The sequence below is a fragment of the Temnothorax curvispinosus genome, unplaced genomic scaffold, assembly GCF_003070985.1.
Source record: "Temnothorax curvispinosus isolate PA1 unplaced genomic scaffold, ASM307098v1 QBEX01016545.1, whole genome shotgun sequence".
In the NCBI taxonomy this organism is placed as follows: Eukaryota; Metazoa; Arthropoda; class Insecta; order Hymenoptera; family Formicidae; genus Temnothorax; species Temnothorax curvispinosus.
Genome location: NW_020226325.1, coordinates 90,715 through 107,986, shown reverse-complemented (window position 1 = coordinate 107,986; position 17,272 = coordinate 90,715). Strand labels below are relative to the sequence as shown.

The window sequence follows — 17,272 nt, the reverse complement described above, 5'->3', positions numbered from 1 at the left end:
CTCTCGCTCGCTCGCTCGCTCTCGCGCGTGCGCCCTTTTCCTCGCTCTCTCCTCTCCCCCTTCCGTCCCTCCGTCTCTACGCTGCCGCGAGCATCGCCTCGACGGCGACGGCGACAACTCCTGTCCTGTGTCCTGTCTTGTCTTCTGTCGCGTCGCGCTCACTCCCGCACTCTCGCGAGACGAAAAAGCGCGACCGACGGCGAACGGGAGCGGTGGTAGATCCTTCCGGACCGCTTCCTCTCTATGGGACGATTCTAAATGTTAGAAAAAAAGTATTTCCTTTTCTTTAGAATGAGGCCCTGTACAGCACCTTCTTTGCTTTACATATGTGTGAGTGAATCTGTGCTATCTGGGTTGTCGATGGCACCGCTTTAACTCGCACCGCTCGCACGTCAGTGATCCCTTTCTCTCTTTTTTTTCTTTACAAAGGCCTCTATCTCTCTCTCTTTTGACTCCAGTCCTCTCGCACGGCTCCTTCCCCTACTTTTCTCCCTTTCCCGACGTCGAGTTTGGGGTTTGGAGTTTGGGGTTCCTCGCGATTTAGCTCGGGGGGAGAAGAATAGGTAGCGCAGCTCCCTCTCGCCGACCGCCGTTTCTCTCGCTTCCACGTCCAGCGAATGGCGCGATCGTCGTTATCGAATGAGAAAGGTGTTCGACGATGGTACGGCATCGGATTGGTCATTCCCGCCTCGCGATCTTTCGCTCTCCTCGACGAGAAGTCCCGCGATTCGCGCGTTCACCTAAAGGTAGGTTTTCATAGTTTTTTATAACGACCTGTGCTTCACAGATCGTCCGCTAGCGCTGCGATCGTATCTGCTGTATGCAAATTTGCGATGAAAACGCCGCAGGTAGCTCGATAAATATCGATCTTCACGACTCACGTGACGTGCCTCTCGTGTGAAAAACACGTGTTTGTTTTAGAAATATAAACTAGTATTGGATATAAACTAACAGTAGTGGAAAAATGGGTAAAGCGAAGAAAATCAAGGTGTCTAAAGGTGAAACTAAAGAACAAAAAATAGGTTTGGCAGAGCAAATAGAACTTGAGAAAGCAGTGAAGGTGAAAAACAGGCAGAAAGTTAGGCACCGGGCCGACGACGAAGAAGAGGTTAGTCCACATTTATTTCCCTTATCGAATTTTTATTTCCTCTCTAAAGTCTCTGAAATCGAACAGAGATAATTGAGTTTCTTGGGAAAAAACGCATTTAAAACATTTTTTTACATATTTTTTCTTTAATTGTAATTTCTATAATTATTTCTCGTCTAGTATGTGGCACCAAGTCTGACGAAGAAGATCTTGTCGCAAGCCAGGCAACAGCAGCTGGAGATCGAAGATGAGATTGGCCCTAGCGATGATTCCAAGCGCGCGAGGAAACCGGTCAAATTCAGCTCTGGTCTGAGCGACGAGGATCAGTCCAGTGGCGATGAGGAGCCAGTGGAGGATGTATATTATTATGAGAACATCGAGATCGATGAAGACGATGAACGGGCGTTGCAGATGTTCATGTCGAAGGACCCAGCGCCGACGAGGACGCTGGCCGACATAATAATGGAAAAACTGACGGAGAAGAAGACCGAGATTGACACGCAATTCTCTGACGCCGGGGTTATTCAAATGCAGGATCTGGATCCGCGGGTGAAGGCGATGTACGAGGGTGTCCGAGACGTCCTGGCCAAGTATCGTAGCGGCAAACTGCCGAAAGCCTTCAAGATCGTGCCTACCTTGAGGAACTGGGAGCAAATATTGTACATTACAGATCCACCTAAGTGGTCTGCCGCCGCCATGTATCAGGCGACAAGGATATTCGCCTCGAACTTGAAGGAAAAAATGGCCCAGAGGTTCTACAACCTGGTCCTGTTACCACGCATCAGGGACGATCTGGCGGAATACAAAAGGCTGAATTTCCATTTGTACCAGGCTCTGAGGAAAGCGCTGTTCAAGCCGGCCGGATTTATGAAGGGACTCCTCCTGCCGCTCTTGGAATCGGGAACATGCACGCTCAGGGAGGCTGTTATCGTCGGATCTGTAATCGCGAAGAACTCGATACCGATTTTACATTCCTCGGCGGCTATATTGAAAATCGCCGAGATGGATTACACGGGTGCCAACAGCATTTTTCTCAGGATATTTTTGGATAAGAAATATGCGCTTCCCTACAGAGTAGTGGACGGAGTAGTATTTCACTTTCTTAGGTAAGATATATATAATAGTAACAGAACGAATTTCGAGCGGCAATTATTAAGAATCGTGTTCATAATGAATATAATCCATTAGGTTCGAAAGAGACAGGAGAGAGTTGCCAGTGCTATGGCATCAGGCCTTCTTGACTTTCGTGCAACGATACAAGAGCGATATCAGTTCTGAGCAAAAGGAGGCCTTGCTGGGACTACTGAGGAAACAGTCGCACCATTCGATCACTCCCGAAATCAGAAGAGAGTTACAATACGCGAAATGTAGAGACGCAGAAATTACAGAACCTAAACCAGAACCAATGGATATTAAAGACACGTAATGCAACATATATCTATCAAGATATCGGAGCTATTGTATCAATATCTGTAATTGTAATGTAATTATAATATATAAGAGATTGAAATTGGAACACCTTGGTAAATTAGACGATTTATGGCAAAACTCGAATTGCTGTGTAAAAATACATCTATATATTTGGTCCTATACTTAATTAAATACTTTAGACCAATACTCGCATTGTTTTTACAATTGTTACACGACGTAAAGAAAAATGTAGTGTGCAACATAATATAAACAGCAGTCGCACATTAAAAATCGCATTCGTACGATTACATAAGTTATATAAATATCATAAATATATCATGATACTCTTGCAATTCACACGCATTCATCTGGGAAATTTCCATTGCATCTTGAACTTGATAATTTAATAATAATTTTATGAACGTAAATAAAGAGGCACAGCGCAACTCGGAAAGCAACGAGCGATCCGTGATTTATAAAATTAATATTATGCCATGAATATTCTTTTGAGAATTAGACATTTATATCTCAGTTTTATCCATAGGACTAAGAACTTTCGAATCTTCTTGTTTCATACCCGCGTACTCCGAATCTAGAGCAGCATGCTGATCCATAGATATCGTCTTTGTTATTCTCTGCTCGGACAAATAGAGATTTGTGTTAATCAGAGGCACTTCAGTTGTACTCGGTTTAGTTATTCTTCTCTCGGATTCCTTCTCTGCCTCTGATTTCTTTGAACTTTCCTGCAATTTCGAACAGGTCTCGCTGTCCGCATCTTCGACATCTTTAACAAGAGATTTAGATTTCTCAGTTAAACGCTCGCCGTTGATCTTCGTGTCGTTCGCACTTATTTCTCCGTCGACGTCTCTCTTCTCGCGTTCGTTATTCTCTAGGATATCTCGACGTATAGCGAGAACTTCAGGTTCGCTTTTATTCAATGATGGAACTATTACCTTGTCTAATTTTGATTGATTCGTCATTTTTAATGCTACGGGTACAGAGTACTTATCGTCGTACTTCTCTTGCAATTTATCCGACGCGTTCGCAACGTCATTCGTAAGGACCTCTCTTTTCTCTTCCTTTGCCTGACGATTATCATTCTCTTTAGCAAGTCCCTCTTCCATAACAGATCTTGGTAGAATTCCTTTCGATAAAACGTTCAAGATAGGACCCTTCATATTTTTGGAATCATTAAATTCTATTCTTTCTACTTTTGTCTCGTCTTGCTTTTCCTTCTGTAATGATTTCTCCGGTGTTTCACGGTCGACAATTGCCTCTTTAATAGGGAGTTTATCTGGTGCGTTTTCTGATATTTTCTGCGATTCTTCTACATTCTTGTTTTGAGAAATTTCGTGAAACACATCTAATTTTTTCTTGCTATCTTCAACCACGACGTTTACATTATTCTCGTCTCGAGGCTGCTGCTTTTCATCTAATTTTACCTTATCTACGTTACTCCATTCTTTTTCTTTCAAAACGTTTTTATTATTTTTTTCGATAATAATCTCGTTTATTTCCACAGCTTTTTTATCGTTTTCTCCCATGTTGCTCCTGATCTCTGGTAAAACGTTCTCCTTCATGTCAATTTGTACCTTTTCATTCTTTTTTAGTATTTCGCCCTTCGCCATTCTTTGCTTCTCCCTCTCGAATTCTTGCTTTTGTTCCTTGATATCCTTAAGAATTTCCTTTTGCTCCTGCATCATCTGACGTTGCTCCAATTTATGCTTCTCCAGTGTTTTTCTGAGCTGCTCGTGTCGTTCCGCAGCTCTGGCATTAGCGATGTCTCCGTCAGCCGCCAATTCTGACTCCTCCTTCTTTATGGCATCTAAATTAATAAGATTATCGTTCTTCTGCAAGTCTATCGATTGCTCCTTCTCCTCGATTATCTTTATCTTCTCCTCCGCTTTCAAAGTAACAGATTCTTCGATTTTAACATCGATTTTAACATCAGTATTTGTGGCAACTTGCGATTGCGCGTTTAAATTATCGTTTTTTATCGTTTCAACTATATCTTTTATTTCTGGCACAAGAGAGCCTACTGCTATTTTATCAGGTTTTTCGATATTTGGCTTTTCGCTGGCGATCAAACGTTCTACGGGTATTGGCGGCTCTTGTCGAACGTCTTTCACTTTCAGCTCTGTTTTATCCAGAATATTTATCTCAGGCAGTTGATTAATTTTGTCTGCAACGTAAAGTTAAAAGAGTAATATAACGTAAAATTAAAATAACAAAAGTGATAGATGAATTTGAATAACTTTGTACCTTTTGCTCTGGGAATAAGTTCCAAACTGTTGGGAATATCGGGAACGATATGTATATCATCTTTAATTATGTTTAATGGTAAATTATTGATTTGAACGAGCGGCTTATTGGTCATCGCTAATTTTGTGTTCGTGGACTCCTCCATAGCGTACAAATTGGCGTACGTACCGAGGATCATGATCCAAACGCCGACGATTAAAATGCCCTAAACGTAAAATATACGCTGTAAAAAGAGTTCAAAGAAAAAAAATCGTCAAGTTGAGATCGGCTTTACCTGCGCTACTAGTCTTTCATTTGTGTTCTTGCTGCTTATAGATATAAAGAACACCGTCGGGAATATCAAACAGATCATCACGCCAATCGTCGATCCCACGATACCAAGAACGAATTCTATGTTCGGTACTAAAATACCAATGGTCATAGAAATGCTGACTATCACGATGGTTAAGCATCGAAACCTGGACTCTGGCAAATAATTGACGGACGATTCGTGGGTATACACCTAACGTAGCAGTAAAACGTGAATTAGAGTTGTACTTGTGCCTCTAGATCTGTCTGGTGCATACATACCCGGCGAAATAAAAGAGAATTCAAGCTCGCACGACATGGAAATATGACTAGAGGGAAACTAAATGCGACCGAAAACACGAATCCCAGTTTAATCAATTCTGATGTTATGCTAGGTTCGAAACTCAGTAAAATATTTCCTGCAATATAACAAAAAGAGCAACAGTAAAATGAGTGACAACGAATTATAAGCTGTTCATTGTTAAGTACAGCCTGTTTAGCGTAACAGCTCTATTGATTTACCTGTGAACGGTTGGGTACAAAATGCAATGTAACCAAACAAACCAACGCACATATATACAAGCGTACATATATTTAATGCTCCTCGTACAACGTCGTTCATCTTCTCTAAGGATACATTTGGAATGGTTTCGTATATTTCAAACAGCTGTGTTTGACAGAAAAGGGCCATGGAAAATATCGGCAGGCACTGGAGGATACCCGCTGGTCTCCAATAATTAACACTGTCAAACCAATCTCCTACAAAAATATGTAAGGTCGATTCGCCCATAATCTGTCGATCAGACGAGAAAATATATTGATATTAGCGCTTATACGTGTTTCGATTGAGCACGATATTTTTTATGAATAAGTTACAGTTACGCATTATATACCTTTAACACAAGACAGACATAGAAGACAATAGTAGCGGTGCAAATGCTGGACAGACTATCGATATTTCGAAGCAATCCCAAGGGTAGGATTATGAAGACCCCGGTAAAAATTAGCAAACTGGTGCGAATGTCCGCCGGGTTCTTGCTCATCATCTTGCAGATTATCTGCGGCCCCAGATCGCCGACGACGACGAAGTAGGCGATGCAAGTGCCTAGCATAAAACCAATGATGAATAATTCGGCCAGAAACTTTCCCATGTGGCCGAACGCATGGAAGGCGAGTAGCTCGAAGTTGCGTCTCCTTGATATCACGGCCGACTTGACGAGAAAGTGACACGCCAATCGAGACAAAGCGCTGCACAAAAGCAACACTAGAACCGCCAGCACTATGCCGCACTGCTTGAAGCAGAAGGGCATCGCCAACACGCTTACACCTATGATGCTATTAGCGAGGGTCATCACGTGCGACATTTGGGAGATCATTTTGGAAAAACCTGGACCGGAATATTCTACGTTGTAACTTTCCCTTATCCGACGCGGTCCAACAGGCTCCTTGCTCACATTTCACATCTCATTGAACCTCTGCAATCAAGAATGATCTGTCAGTGTCAAAACAGAAGTCGTTCGAAGGCGCTCGTTGTTAATTTGCCAGAACAAATATAAACTTACTAATGGAAAATGTTGCGCTGGTTCTTCAGCGCGCAAAGTAAATCTCACATGCGAGTAACTACGCATTAATCAATTTTCCTTCCTGCGGCGAGGTTAAACCCAGTTCGACATAGGTTACATATCGAACTCATTTGCGCGAGTCGCGCTATACTTCTTATCATTTTTACGACACTACGTCATACTTTAGTGATAAACCGAAGCATTGACAGGGAATTGTCGAGACGCCGGCTTTTCGGGACTGTCACCACGCACCACCTTGGTCATTCGGTATTCGGTACTATGCGCTGACACATGTCCACATTTGCCCACACACGTGCACCGCGTGCACGTGTACGACATATGCGCGCGTGCGTGCATGAGTAAGAAATATTCATTTATGATCAGATCTATTTGTTCATAATTGTTCCTGAAGGCGATTGATAGAACCGTCTCAGCCCTGATAGAAATATTTTACTGAAATGTATTTGAAATTCAATTGACCCCATTTCATTATTATTCCATCAATATTTCAATAAAAATTCAGTTTTTAGTTAAATTTAGTATAAATTTCATATCTAATATTTAAAAAGTTTGTTATTACTTTTTAACTTTCCTCATATTTCACAGTACTACATTACATTTCATATAAGGAAAATTATAATCCATTTTGAAATATAATTTTTCACCAACTTTCATTTCACTTTTCATTTCGATTTCACAGTACTATCAGCAAAATATTTCCATTAAAGAGAGTTCCTCAGAACCTCTCTAGTTCTATTTAAATTTCCAAGAACACTTAAATCCCACAGAATTACATATATAGATTTCTTTATTTTTTTTTTATTATAAATATTTAAAAACGTCCATATGTGTACTCTTATGCGTGGACATTAAATATCTAATACTTGATCTATATCTCGAATTGACGTACACGAGACATAACGCGATAATCCTTTTGAATTTGCCTTTGTGTATGATGTCAATCAATCATCGCATGTTACAGATTATTACAAGTAAAATCGATCACGGCCGCCGCTCCGACTTGATCGAGTATTCTGGCATCGCAAAGAAAAGAAAAGAGGACAAATTTTATGTACATAAGGTTGGAAATACGCAATTATTGCTCTCGCATACGAAAATCTGGAAATACGTGAGAATGCAGCTTGAACGCAGATTTTGTTATGAAATCTTTGTTACACGCCAAGATCGACGCAGGTTCGATCCTTGGAATGACACCGCGATCTTGAATTCATCTCTCGCAGAGATCAATCCGGATGTCACGTGAATAAATTTTCATATCTTTTTTTATATCTATATATAAATTAAGATAAGTCTTGTCTAGTATACGTTTAAAATTCTACAATTACACTTGAAATTGATTACATAAATCATCAACTGCCCTAGCTTTACCGCATTTCCTTTCCGACCTCATTTTGTGTTTCTCTCCTGCGTATACATTACTCAAAAATATCAGGATATTCATTCCTTTCTTAGATACCTCTCTAGTTTACCTAATCAGAACGTGGAAATTAACTTGTAACAAGTTCTTCCTATAAAGTCCAATAGAATGAAACATATGTAAGCTTTCAATTTTGTCAAGCTACAGATATTTCCTGTAACTTTTGCTCTCTATGTTACAAGCTAATAATAACATTCACTGCAATTCATCAGACAAACCCAAGGGGTAGCCAAAGGAACATTTGCTAATTTTTCGAGTAATGTAAGACATGTATTTTACATTCCTTCATAAAGGATATCATTATGATTACAGTATTGTTATTGCATGCAAGGATTAATTTCCTTTAAGATTAATTTGCGTATTATGTACAAGAATAGGAAGCGAACAGATTCATCAACGCACGATTTTTCAAGAGCAGTTGCTTTTAAGAGATAGTTCTATCCCTTCCTTAGTATAAATTGTGTAGGTCTCTATCGAGTGGTTCGATCAATCACGAATGGGTAAGAAGACGTACGCGCCGATCGCGCAAACAAAATGCATGCGGCCGACGTATGTTTATTGTTTACATATGTATCCTATGTATCTCACATGAGTTTGATTGCAGCAGCATTCGGGCGATATAGGCTGCATTCCGATATTCACTGTCAGTACTGAAAATCTATATTTTTCTATATTTTACGACAGTTGCTGACAGTAAATATCGAAATGTAGTCTTAAATCTCGTTAATGTTCTAAATCGATCGTCAATATTTTATGATTTAATCTTGGACTAATTGTGGATGTGTATGTACGTGTTTGTAAAAATCCTTGAAGTACTTATATAAAAAGTTTTGAAACACAGTCACGATCTATTCATGATCTCTCGTACGAAAATTGAGACACTACAAGTTGAAGTGATACGCTATAATAAACAAATATGTATAAAAAGAATCACGGTCAGATTTTTATAAAATTCTGCCGAATCGATCGAAACATCGTTTCGCAAACATGGATATTTTTAATCGGTTTTGTGCGGTACTTTCACCTTCCGGGGAAAAAAAAGACATTTTAAAACACTCAGAGATACGCTTCGAAATTCCTAACCGTCTATGATTAAAATTACAGGGTACTGTAAACTACGTACACGCTCATACGTGTCAATTTCAATGAGGATGACACTCCACGAATAAATCCGATATTTCTAGACGTCTAAACATTTTTCACAAGATTTTTGATAAAAACATAATAATTTCGAATTATAAGACGCGCGCGAGGTAGAGGCAACAGACATCTATGCACTGTGTGTGCTGCCATTATTTAAATTATTTAAACTTATTTGTTACTTAATTTAAATAAGAACTTCTCCATTTTCTGAGATGCTCCGGGGCAATCGTCTATCAGGGATTCGCCCCGCCATCTTTCTTCGCCTCCTCATTCGTGGGGTTCATTTTTTCGTCCTTTTCGTTTTCTAAATAAGAGATTCAAATAATTATCACATTCTTTTTCCCTACCGTTAATTGCATAGGATGTGATTTAATACCTTTTGGTTCCGTCTTTATATCATCTTCTTTCTTTACATCAGTATCCATGGCCTCCTGACCTTTTTCCAAACGAGGGCGCTTCCTAGATCCCTAGATTAACATAAAAAAAAAGACCAAGATAAGAATATCTATTTAAACATCCGTATTTTTCTAAATTTTTACCATTGTGCATCAAATATTATACTGTTATAATAAAGATCACATACCTTGTACGATCTATTGTCTCTTCGCCCACCTTCGCCTTCGTCTTCACTATCACTATATTCGTTTTCATGTTGCATTCTTTTATCTAGGTCGCGCTGAGGCAATCTATCATCCGGATTTGCCTTTTCTTCAGCTTCCGAATCTTCAATAACCGCTCCATCCTCTGGTATTGCCTGGACTTGTACGCCAGGGGCATGAGGTAGCATTCTTAAATTTTCGAACAGTCTCGTTCTACGAATAAACACAATTACGGATTAGCTTACTTACAGGATGCCACACAAAACTAAACGTAGTAATGTAAGAATGTTTACTTTATTTTGTCCAGATATTCAGGAGTGTTTTGATTCGCCATGTTTGATGGACTAATATGTAATTTGAAGTCTGGGCCAAAATATTCAAAATAATCATTATAAGGAAGCTCATTAGCGATCTCACATCCGAGAGCAACCGATGTTTCGTATGTCCAACATCTGGACACGTTCCTGATGGTGTAACCACCACCTCCAACCATCAAGAAAGGCAAATTATATTTTTTCACGAACTCCACGCATTTGCCATGACCCCTCACGGTTAAATTAAAACATCCCAATCGATCGCCTGTATTGGTTAGGATTTATATTAAAAAGTTCTCAAACATTTCATTGTAATATAATAGCTTCTTTTGACAGGTCTTACCCGTCAATGAATCAGCCCCACATTGCAAAACAACAGCAGAAGGTTGAAACGTTTCCATCACTTTTGAGATAATAGGGACAAAGATCGACTCATAGCTCTCATCGTCCATGCCATCTCTCAAAGGTATGTTGACCGCATAGTATTTTCCCTGTTAACAATAAGAAGAAACCATGTAATTTAATGCTAATAGCATTACGAATATAAATAATTACTATGTTCTGACAATTTTTTTTACCTTGCCTGCCCCGATATCACGAAGATCTCCAGTTCCAGGAAAATACTCGCCATACTTGTGGAACGAAACTGTCATTACTCTGTCTGTCGTATAAAAAGCCTCCTCTACACCGTCGCCGTGATGAACATCAATATCAATGTACAAGACTCTCTGATGATACTTGAGCAATTCCAATATTCCAAGCACAATATCATTCACGTAGCAAAAGCCGGAGGCTTCACTTTTTTTTGCATGGTGTAATCCGCCGCCCCAATTAATACAGATTTCAGAAGCTTGTTTATTAAGCTTTACAGCGGCGGCTACTGATCCGCCGGCTGATAATTGACAAAACTCATACAGACCGTCGAAAACAGGACAGTCTTCTCCTACATTAACTGAATGCAAAAGGAAAGATTAATGAATATTTTCGACTTCGATATTATATCCAGCTTATTCAATTCTTCCATTGATATCTTACATCGTTGCATTTGCTTGTTGTACTCCGACATGTTATCTGGCCTTATAGATCTCAGAAATCTAATATACTCGTCGCTGTGAAATTTCGTCATCTCGTCTGCTGTGGCTTTATGAGGCCGCTAACCAATAATAAAATACAATTAGATTACAATATTCTACTATATTCAGCGACGTATTAAAATATAGCTTTTCGTAAGCTTAAAAATCTCCAACGAGTACTCACGTATATCTCCATCTTCCTATAAAGACCATAGTTCAAAAGTAAATTGTGCGTCATCCTTATGCGATGTGGCTTCATAGGATGTCCTTGGCCGTAATAGTAATTTCCAATATCACCTAGATAAATTAAGAGGGCACGTGCGTAAATGAGTCAACGTGATATTCAATAGACGCGAAATATTTGGCTATCATCGAGTGACGCGAGTCGGCTGACAAACTACGATGTGCCGGAGCACACCTGAGAATCTCTCGCGATAACCTATGCAAAAACTGTATCATCTTCCACGGCGTTCGCCGAAATACCGTTTTCAGGGGAAATTATCTTCGACAAGGGTGAATTATATTCGAGAAATGACCTCTTGCAGTTCGCATTAGTCAATAATCTCCTAAAATCCTACTATATTGCTCATAACCTAACCTATCGCCGTCTGAAGTTCCAGCTGTCAGTTTCGGTTTTTTCGTGACAAAACATCGTCTCACGGTTGAGAAGAGTTACAGTTCTAAGCGCAGGGCGTATAATTATTGCCACATATGGCAACAAATATTTGAAAATTCGTGACTTGGAGAACGTCAAAGTCCCATTACATGTGATCCCCATTCCTACATAAGATCTATCGAGACATCGAATTCTTCGATTATCAGCCGCCGTCGTCAAGAATAGGTAGATTACAAAATGTGTTATTTGTAGTAAGAGAGATATTGATTCGATAACGTCAAAGGTGCTCAAGTATACGGTGGCTGTGCATATATATAGCAATGGCCGACGCTTTTGCTCTTGCCCAAGCTTGTCTACGATCGCACGTAACCGCGGCTGAGAATCTCTCGTCTTAACGTGACAAAAATCGTATTATCTACGTCGGGGAGCATGCGAGGGACGATGTAACGTGGTAGAACGATCGTGCCTCGACGTGTTTGACGTTGACGGGCCGCGGACGGGCCGATACGCCGCCGGATGCCGAGCTGGAGCATGCAAAATAGACGCGGTAAGCGCGAACGGCGCAAACACATTTTACAAGCTTCTCCCCCCACGCGCGTGTGTGTGCGTGCGACGTTTTTCGCGGGATCACAAAGTGCGGTGGTTTCCCCTCGATAACTTACTGTCGTAATAGTAGCAGACGCGTTTTCTGCTGTGCTGCTGCATGGACATTTTTACTGGATCCATTTCGATGAAATTGACAAAACGCTCGGCACGGAATTAAACGAGGACCGCGGAGTGTCGCTGCTCTCACCAACAGACACAGCGTCGCTGAAACGACCGCACGCGCAGGCGTCGAACACTCGTATTGCGGGTTACTAGCTTGTCGCGAAGATGACGCTGCGGCGCGCGATGGCTGGCCTCGATCATAAACATATCGTGCTACTGAGATCGGAAATCTAGACGTAAAAAATTACGGAAATCAGATTGGACATGAGGCGAATATCTTCCGGTAGAAAATATATTGTACAAATGTCGCGATTGGATAGAATAATCTTTTCTATAATTGAAGTCTTCTGTTTTATTATTTTCAAATTTTAAATGCGTCAAATACATGATGGAGTATGTATTTGCGGTTTTTTTTTTTATTATTATTATTATTATTAAAAGCACTTAAAATGTTTACTTAGGGGAGGTATTCATAATTCAATCTTATATTTAAGATTTTCAATAATGATCTCGACACACAATAGTTTTATTAGGTAGAATTTTACAATCAATTAAAACTTGATTTAAAATTACCTTAAATATAAAATAGAATTTTAGATACCGTCTTTGGAGAATAAAAAAAGAAAACTATTACTATGCGAGTCGGCATCGATTTTGACGCATTATAAAATTTCTATCATTGATAACAGATCACTGCTTATGAAGCTGTTGCTTTAAAATGATTTATTTCATTCGAAATGTATCTACAGTTCATGTAAAATATAGATTTTTCAGTACAATTATCATTTCAGAACCTACTCTTGGTGTATACATTGACTGGACAATGTCAGTGTGCCACACACACTTTATTTTTCTCTCTCCTTTTCCGCGAGTCAACGAATGTGGGCACTCTACACTAACATTCCATCGTACATTCGCGATCCTCGTAACACTAATAGAGAATCTATCTAGAACCTAGGATAAAACGGAGACAAACCGACATCTAATACATCAATACGTGTCACTATGGAATTATTTAAAAACCTGATATAAGACAAGGATTTTTAATATTATAAAATGTTACAAAAATATATTACAAAATTACAAATTACGTATTCCTACATCTATGAGCCTCTGTCACAGTTATTAATTTTTTGAATATACTGCCGAACTCTTCAGAATAACATCTTCCATCGCGCATCTGACTTTAATGAACGCTCTCTTGAATTCCAAACCGCAACCTTTGGACAAACGGAAATCAACCAATATATTTCCGTCCATTTCTATAAAATTCACTTTAAAAACCAGAGACATTTTGCGTCGATCCATGGTCAATATCGTCACCTGCAAACATATAATAATGACTACATCGCAAAGTTCACTACCAGTAGTGAAAATTGATAGTGCACATGATATATGCTATAAATTTTCAATACTGATATATCACTTTTTCATTTTCTATATTATATAGTGCGTCTTACCACGCCAGACTCATTAACGCGATAAGCGTATTTCTCTTTCTCGCAATATCTTATTAGCCTCTTTACAGTTTCCTCGCATTCTATTTTAACAAAGAATCTAGTCATTCGGCGAACTAATCTTTGAAAGGAGTTTTGCTGGAAGGAAAACATAAAGTTGTAGAAATATTTTTTCGAGATAATTGTACGTTAATTCAAAATTTATTTAGTAAAAGATGTTATACCTGACTGGGTTGTGTAAACGCCTGTAATTGTGTACCTAATAAAAGATCTTCCACGTGAGCGGGTTGGGAAAATGAAAACGTTGGACGATTGCCTAAATTAAATTGAATCGCATCGTTCTCCATCCCGGGAAATTCGGGTTGTGACAAGCAGACATTTCTTAGATTTTCATCCTCTGCCTGATCCAAACGATTCCGTCCATCTACTTCATCACCTGTAAATCACAAATACTTCATATCTATAAAATATAATACTTATGGAAATATAAGATTTTGCACAAAATACAGTTTCTATCACTTAGCCAACCATTACTATATAAATTCTACGTAAAACTTAGCTAAAATTCGTACGCGTTACATCGGAAGTATGTGCCAATGCGCTCTGCTTTGGTAATCTAGCTTTATGATACTTAATTAAACTCATAGAGCTGTATTACCAAAGAAAAGGCAAGAGCTTTGATGATCACAAAACTCTACGCTGTGGGAAAGCTTCCTAATCCTAATTAACATTAATAAAGCACTCATGTAGGAAAAAAAAAAACAAGAATTCGTCGTATGCAGTATCCACTAAATTAGGTACCGAGTTCCCTTGAGTAATCTTATTAATACTCAGAGTCACTCAGTACCTGACTAAGTAAACACTATCTGGCGCCTCCAATGTTAATCTTCTATGGATATTAAAAAAAAAAAAAAAATAGAGGATATCTATACTAGATATTGAACCCATGTTTTTAAAAGTACCAGTCTAAAACGCCGTTTTACCTTTGCCAAAACTTGTGACAAACCACCTGTGTTGCTTAATGTCCGACATTTTGTATCTTGCCAACGGCGACTCCATAAGAATCTTTCTTATTAACGATAATGACGAATTGTCCACTTTTTTCCACGGTGTAAGAGACATATATTTCCCATCTTTCCACGCGACATATTCGGGACATGCTGCCAGGGGTTGGTCCCATGGCAGTTCTATATTTCAGACATGGACCAGTTAAAAACTAAGGAATGCAAGTCAGGCATTAGATGTTTCAATCAATTTCAAATCAAACGGCACATTGACTTGTACATGTTAGGGAATTTGTTTGCAGTTTTTTAACTGGCAATTGCAAGTTCCAACTTGGAGTAAAATTAACAAATAGACTGCATACATTTGCCAAAGATATTAAAGCAATAATTTATGTATGCAGTTTTATAAGGAGAGGGAGAACATTTACCTCCAGCCAACAAAGCCACGAGAATAATTCCACAAGACCATACATCCGCAGGTTCTGCGTTATACGCCCTTACCAGCACCTCTGGTGCGACATAGGGCAGAGTTCCGCATTTCTTCTCCAAAAGACGCTCTTTACCCTGCATACGGTATATCGTTGCTAAGCCAAAGTCACTTATCTTTAAATTATCATTGTTATCGAGAAGCAAATTCTCTGGCTTGAGATCTCTGTGCGCAACTCCGCGACTATGCAGATACTCTACTCCAGAAATCAATTGTCTAAAATACTTTTGTGCTTCCCACATCGGCATACCGATATCAGGTTCTGTAAAGAGCTCGAAATTTAATTCCGCACCTTTTACTATCTCTCCCACATGTTTCTGTATCGTTCTATAAATTCCAGTGAAATCTTACCAATTCTATCAAATAACTCTCCGCCCGAAGCATATTCCAAAAATATATATTCCATGTTGGGTTCGCTGCGTTTTCCAAAATACTGTATAATATTTGGATTCGACAACATACGATGAATAGCGGTTTCCTTTCGGACTGTTTGCCTCGCGTCCGGATGTTTCTCAATGTCAACCATTTTCATAGCAACCGCTTCGCCTGTAGATTTATTTACAACTAGTTTAACCCTGCGCAAACAGTATCAAATTATAATCAAAATTGGAGTAAAATGTACATTTTATTATTTTCCTTAATTAATATATTTTCCTAAATATAAAAAAAAACTTGTCTATGAAAAATCACACGTGGAGGTAGCGCGAAATCAATCAAAGCCTTGAAATCAGTAACGAAGCGAGTCTCTCAACGTGCGTCCCGAACAATGGGAACAATGGATCTCGTGAGTCACGGCCGAATTATCTGCCGAGGTCGAATAATGCGGACGCGGGCGTGGATCGCCGCCAGGTTCAAACAAAGGAGAAGAAAGGAGGACTACGTACTCGCCGTAGGCACCCTCGCCCAGGGTGTGCCCCAGGAACCAGCCGTCCACGAACTCCGTCATTTCGGCATGCCTCCGTTCGGACGCGACGACGGAATATTCTCGACGCCTTATCGCGCGCTCTGCAAGCAATCGCGTATTTCAGCGTGGTGAAACGACGACGTACCGTTCCCCGGCGACGAGGATCCCGGTGCTCCGGGCGTCGAGCGCGCGCCCGATCGCGCCTCGGACAAAAATATACTTACGCGCGAAGTCGATCCGGCCGTAACGGCCGACAGGATTTTCAAGCACGTGGTTACGGCGGGTTACATGAAGAAGCCCGTCGCGCCACACTCTCTCTCCCTCCCTCTTTCTCCGTCGCTCTGTCTCTCTCTCTCTCTCAACGAAAGCCGGCACGCGCGAAAATTATCATCGGCGCCGCGTGCTAACGTGAAATTCACGATGATTATCCGCGCGACGACGGCGGGACGACGCGCGACACCTTTAACGGCGGGATCGCGCGAGCCAGACGAACCAGACCGCCGTTCGACGCATCTCCACGAAGGACCCACGAAAATTTACGCGACCACGGACCACGCGAGAGAGAAAGCGAGGGGAAGGAGGAAGAAGAGAGAAGGAGCGATGAGAAGGGGAGAGCGCAGGCGCGACGAGTTGCCTCAAGCCTTCTTCACAATCGGAGCAGTCAATCGACCGATTATTCCATTGAAACTGACCAATCGCATTTGTCGTTGAGCAGATTGACCAATCATGGTTGGCACTTGATCGGCCGCCAGGTTCTCATGCGGATCAATGCGGATCGCGAGCGGCAGCCGCAGGCTGCACGTCCGAGTTTTGGTTTAAGCCAATCAACTTGCAGCTCTTACAGAAAAGTAGCAGTTTCATTGGCTTAAACCGAAACTTGGACACCGTTCTTGCATCGTGGACATCGGGCTTAACAGTAG

General features: G+C 40.4%; 4 protein-coding genes across 6 annotated transcripts; 1 reads left to right on the top strand and 3 right to left on the bottom strand.

Annotated features, from left to right (window-relative positions):
* Positions 1 to 860: 860 nt before the first annotated feature.
* LOC112466772 (bystin) lies at positions 861 to 2,704 on the top strand. Its single transcript, XM_025035063.1, has 3 exons — positions 861 to 1,108; positions 1,268 to 2,193; positions 2,276 to 2,704. The coding sequence occupies exons 1-3, from the start codon at positions 965 to 967 to the stop codon at positions 2,511 to 2,513; spliced, it is 1,308 nt and encodes a 435-aa protein (XP_024890831.1). The 5' UTR covers positions 861 to 964; the 3' UTR covers positions 2,514 to 2,704.
* On the bottom strand, positions 2,612 to 6,923 carry LOC112466769 (putative sodium-coupled neutral amino acid transporter 10). Of its 2 annotated transcripts, XM_025035057.1 has the most exons (8): positions 6,610 to 6,923; positions 6,373 to 6,522; positions 5,941 to 6,295; positions 5,570 to 5,840; positions 5,330 to 5,466; positions 5,034 to 5,261; positions 4,760 to 4,964; positions 2,612 to 4,679 (listed from the first exon to the last, which is right to left on the bottom strand). In XM_025035057.1, exons 3-8 carry the CDS (start codon positions 6,196 to 6,198, stop codon positions 3,019 to 3,021), a joined length of 2,760 nt encoding a protein of 919 aa, XP_024890825.1. In that variant the 5' UTR covers positions 6,199 to 6,295; positions 6,373 to 6,522; positions 6,610 to 6,923; the 3' UTR covers positions 2,612 to 3,018. The 2 variants fall into 2 exon arrangements, with proteins under 2 accessions (XP_024890825.1, XP_024890824.1); XM_025035056.1 differs by having other exon boundaries at positions 5,941 to 6,522.
* Positions 6,924 to 7,399: 476 nt separating this feature from the next.
* Positions 7,400 to 12,622, bottom strand: LOC112466771 (histone deacetylase Rpd3-like). The gene is made up of 9 exons (XM_025035062.1): positions 12,455 to 12,622; positions 11,361 to 11,473; positions 11,139 to 11,256; positions 10,682 to 11,055; positions 10,447 to 10,594; positions 10,083 to 10,368; positions 9,774 to 10,002; positions 9,567 to 9,657; positions 7,400 to 9,494 (listed from the first exon to the last, which is right to left on the bottom strand). Exons 1-9 carry the CDS (start codon positions 12,516 to 12,518, stop codon positions 9,424 to 9,426), a joined length of 1,494 nt encoding a protein of 497 aa, XP_024890830.1. The 5' UTR covers positions 12,519 to 12,622; the 3' UTR covers positions 7,400 to 9,423.
* Positions 12,623 to 13,527: 905 nt separating this feature from the next.
* Positions 13,528 to 16,911, bottom strand: LOC112466766 (serine/threonine-protein kinase grp). Of its 2 annotated transcripts, XM_025035051.1 has the most exons (8): positions 16,577 to 16,911; positions 16,333 to 16,453; positions 15,800 to 16,023; positions 15,390 to 15,710; positions 14,941 to 15,144; positions 14,182 to 14,393; positions 13,961 to 14,095; positions 13,528 to 13,823 (listed from the first exon to the last, which is right to left on the bottom strand). In XM_025035051.1, the coding sequence occupies exons 2-8, from the start codon at positions 16,392 to 16,394 to the stop codon at positions 13,626 to 13,628; spliced, it is 1,356 nt and encodes a 451-aa protein (XP_024890819.1). In that variant the 5' UTR covers positions 16,395 to 16,453; positions 16,577 to 16,911; the 3' UTR covers positions 13,528 to 13,625. The 2 variants fall into 2 exon arrangements, with proteins under 2 accessions (XP_024890819.1, XP_024890820.1); XM_025035052.1 differs by lacking the exon at positions 16,577 to 16,911 and having other exon boundaries at positions 15,800 to 15,994; positions 16,333 to 16,424.
* Between the last annotated feature and the right edge of the window lie 361 nt (positions 16,912 to 17,272).

Excerpts from the sequence above, each read along its gene's own strand:
- LOC112466772 (XM_025035063.1), top strand. The coding sequence starts at position 965 with ATGGGTAAAGCGAAGAAAATCAAGGTGTCTAAAGGTGAAACTAAAGAA. Across the intron at positions 1,109-1,267 it reads GGGCCGACGACGAAGAAGAG|TATGTGGCACCAAGTCTGAC; the intron begins GTTAGTCCACAT and ends TTTCTCGTCTAG. Across the intron at positions 2,194-2,275 it reads GTAGTATTTCACTTTCTTAG|GTTCGAAAGAGACAGGAGAG; the intron begins GTAAGATATATA and ends ATAATCCATTAG.
- LOC112466769 (XM_025035056.1), bottom strand. The coding sequence starts at position 6,423 with ATGATCTCCCAAATGTCGCACGTGATGACCCTCGCTAATAGCATCATA. Across the intron at positions 5,467-5,569 it reads TTGTACCCAACCGTTCACAG|GAAATATTTTACTGAGTTTC; the intron begins GTAAATCAATAG and ends GTTATATTGCAG. Across the intron at positions 4,680-4,759 it reads ACTTATTCCCAGAGCAAAAG|ACAAAATTAATCAACTGCCT; the intron begins GTACAAAGTTAT and ends TTTACGTTGCAG.
- LOC112466771 (XM_025035062.1), bottom strand. The coding sequence starts at position 12,518 with ATGGATCCAGTAAAAATGTCCATGCAGCAGCACAGCAGAAAACGCGTC. Across the intron at positions 10,369-10,446 it reads TGGGGCTGATTCATTGACGG|GCGATCGATTGGGATGTTTT; the intron begins GTAAGACCTGTC and ends TAACCAATACAG. Across the intron at positions 10,003-10,082 it reads GAATATCTGGACAAAATAAA|AACGAGACTGTTCGAAAATT; the intron begins GTAAACATTCTT and ends GTTTATTCGTAG.
- LOC112466766 (XM_025035051.1), bottom strand. The coding sequence starts at position 16,394 with ATGACGGAGTTCGTGGACGGCTGGTTCCTGGGGCACACCCTGGGCGAG. Across the intron at positions 15,711-15,799 it reads AGAGTTATTTGATAGAATTG|AACCTGATATCGGTATGCCG; the intron begins GTAAGATTTCAC and ends AGCTCTTTACAG. Across the intron at positions 14,096-14,181 it reads CGTTTACACAACCCAGTCAG|CAAAACTCCTTTCAAAGATT; the intron begins GTATAACATCTT and ends TTTTCCTTCCAG.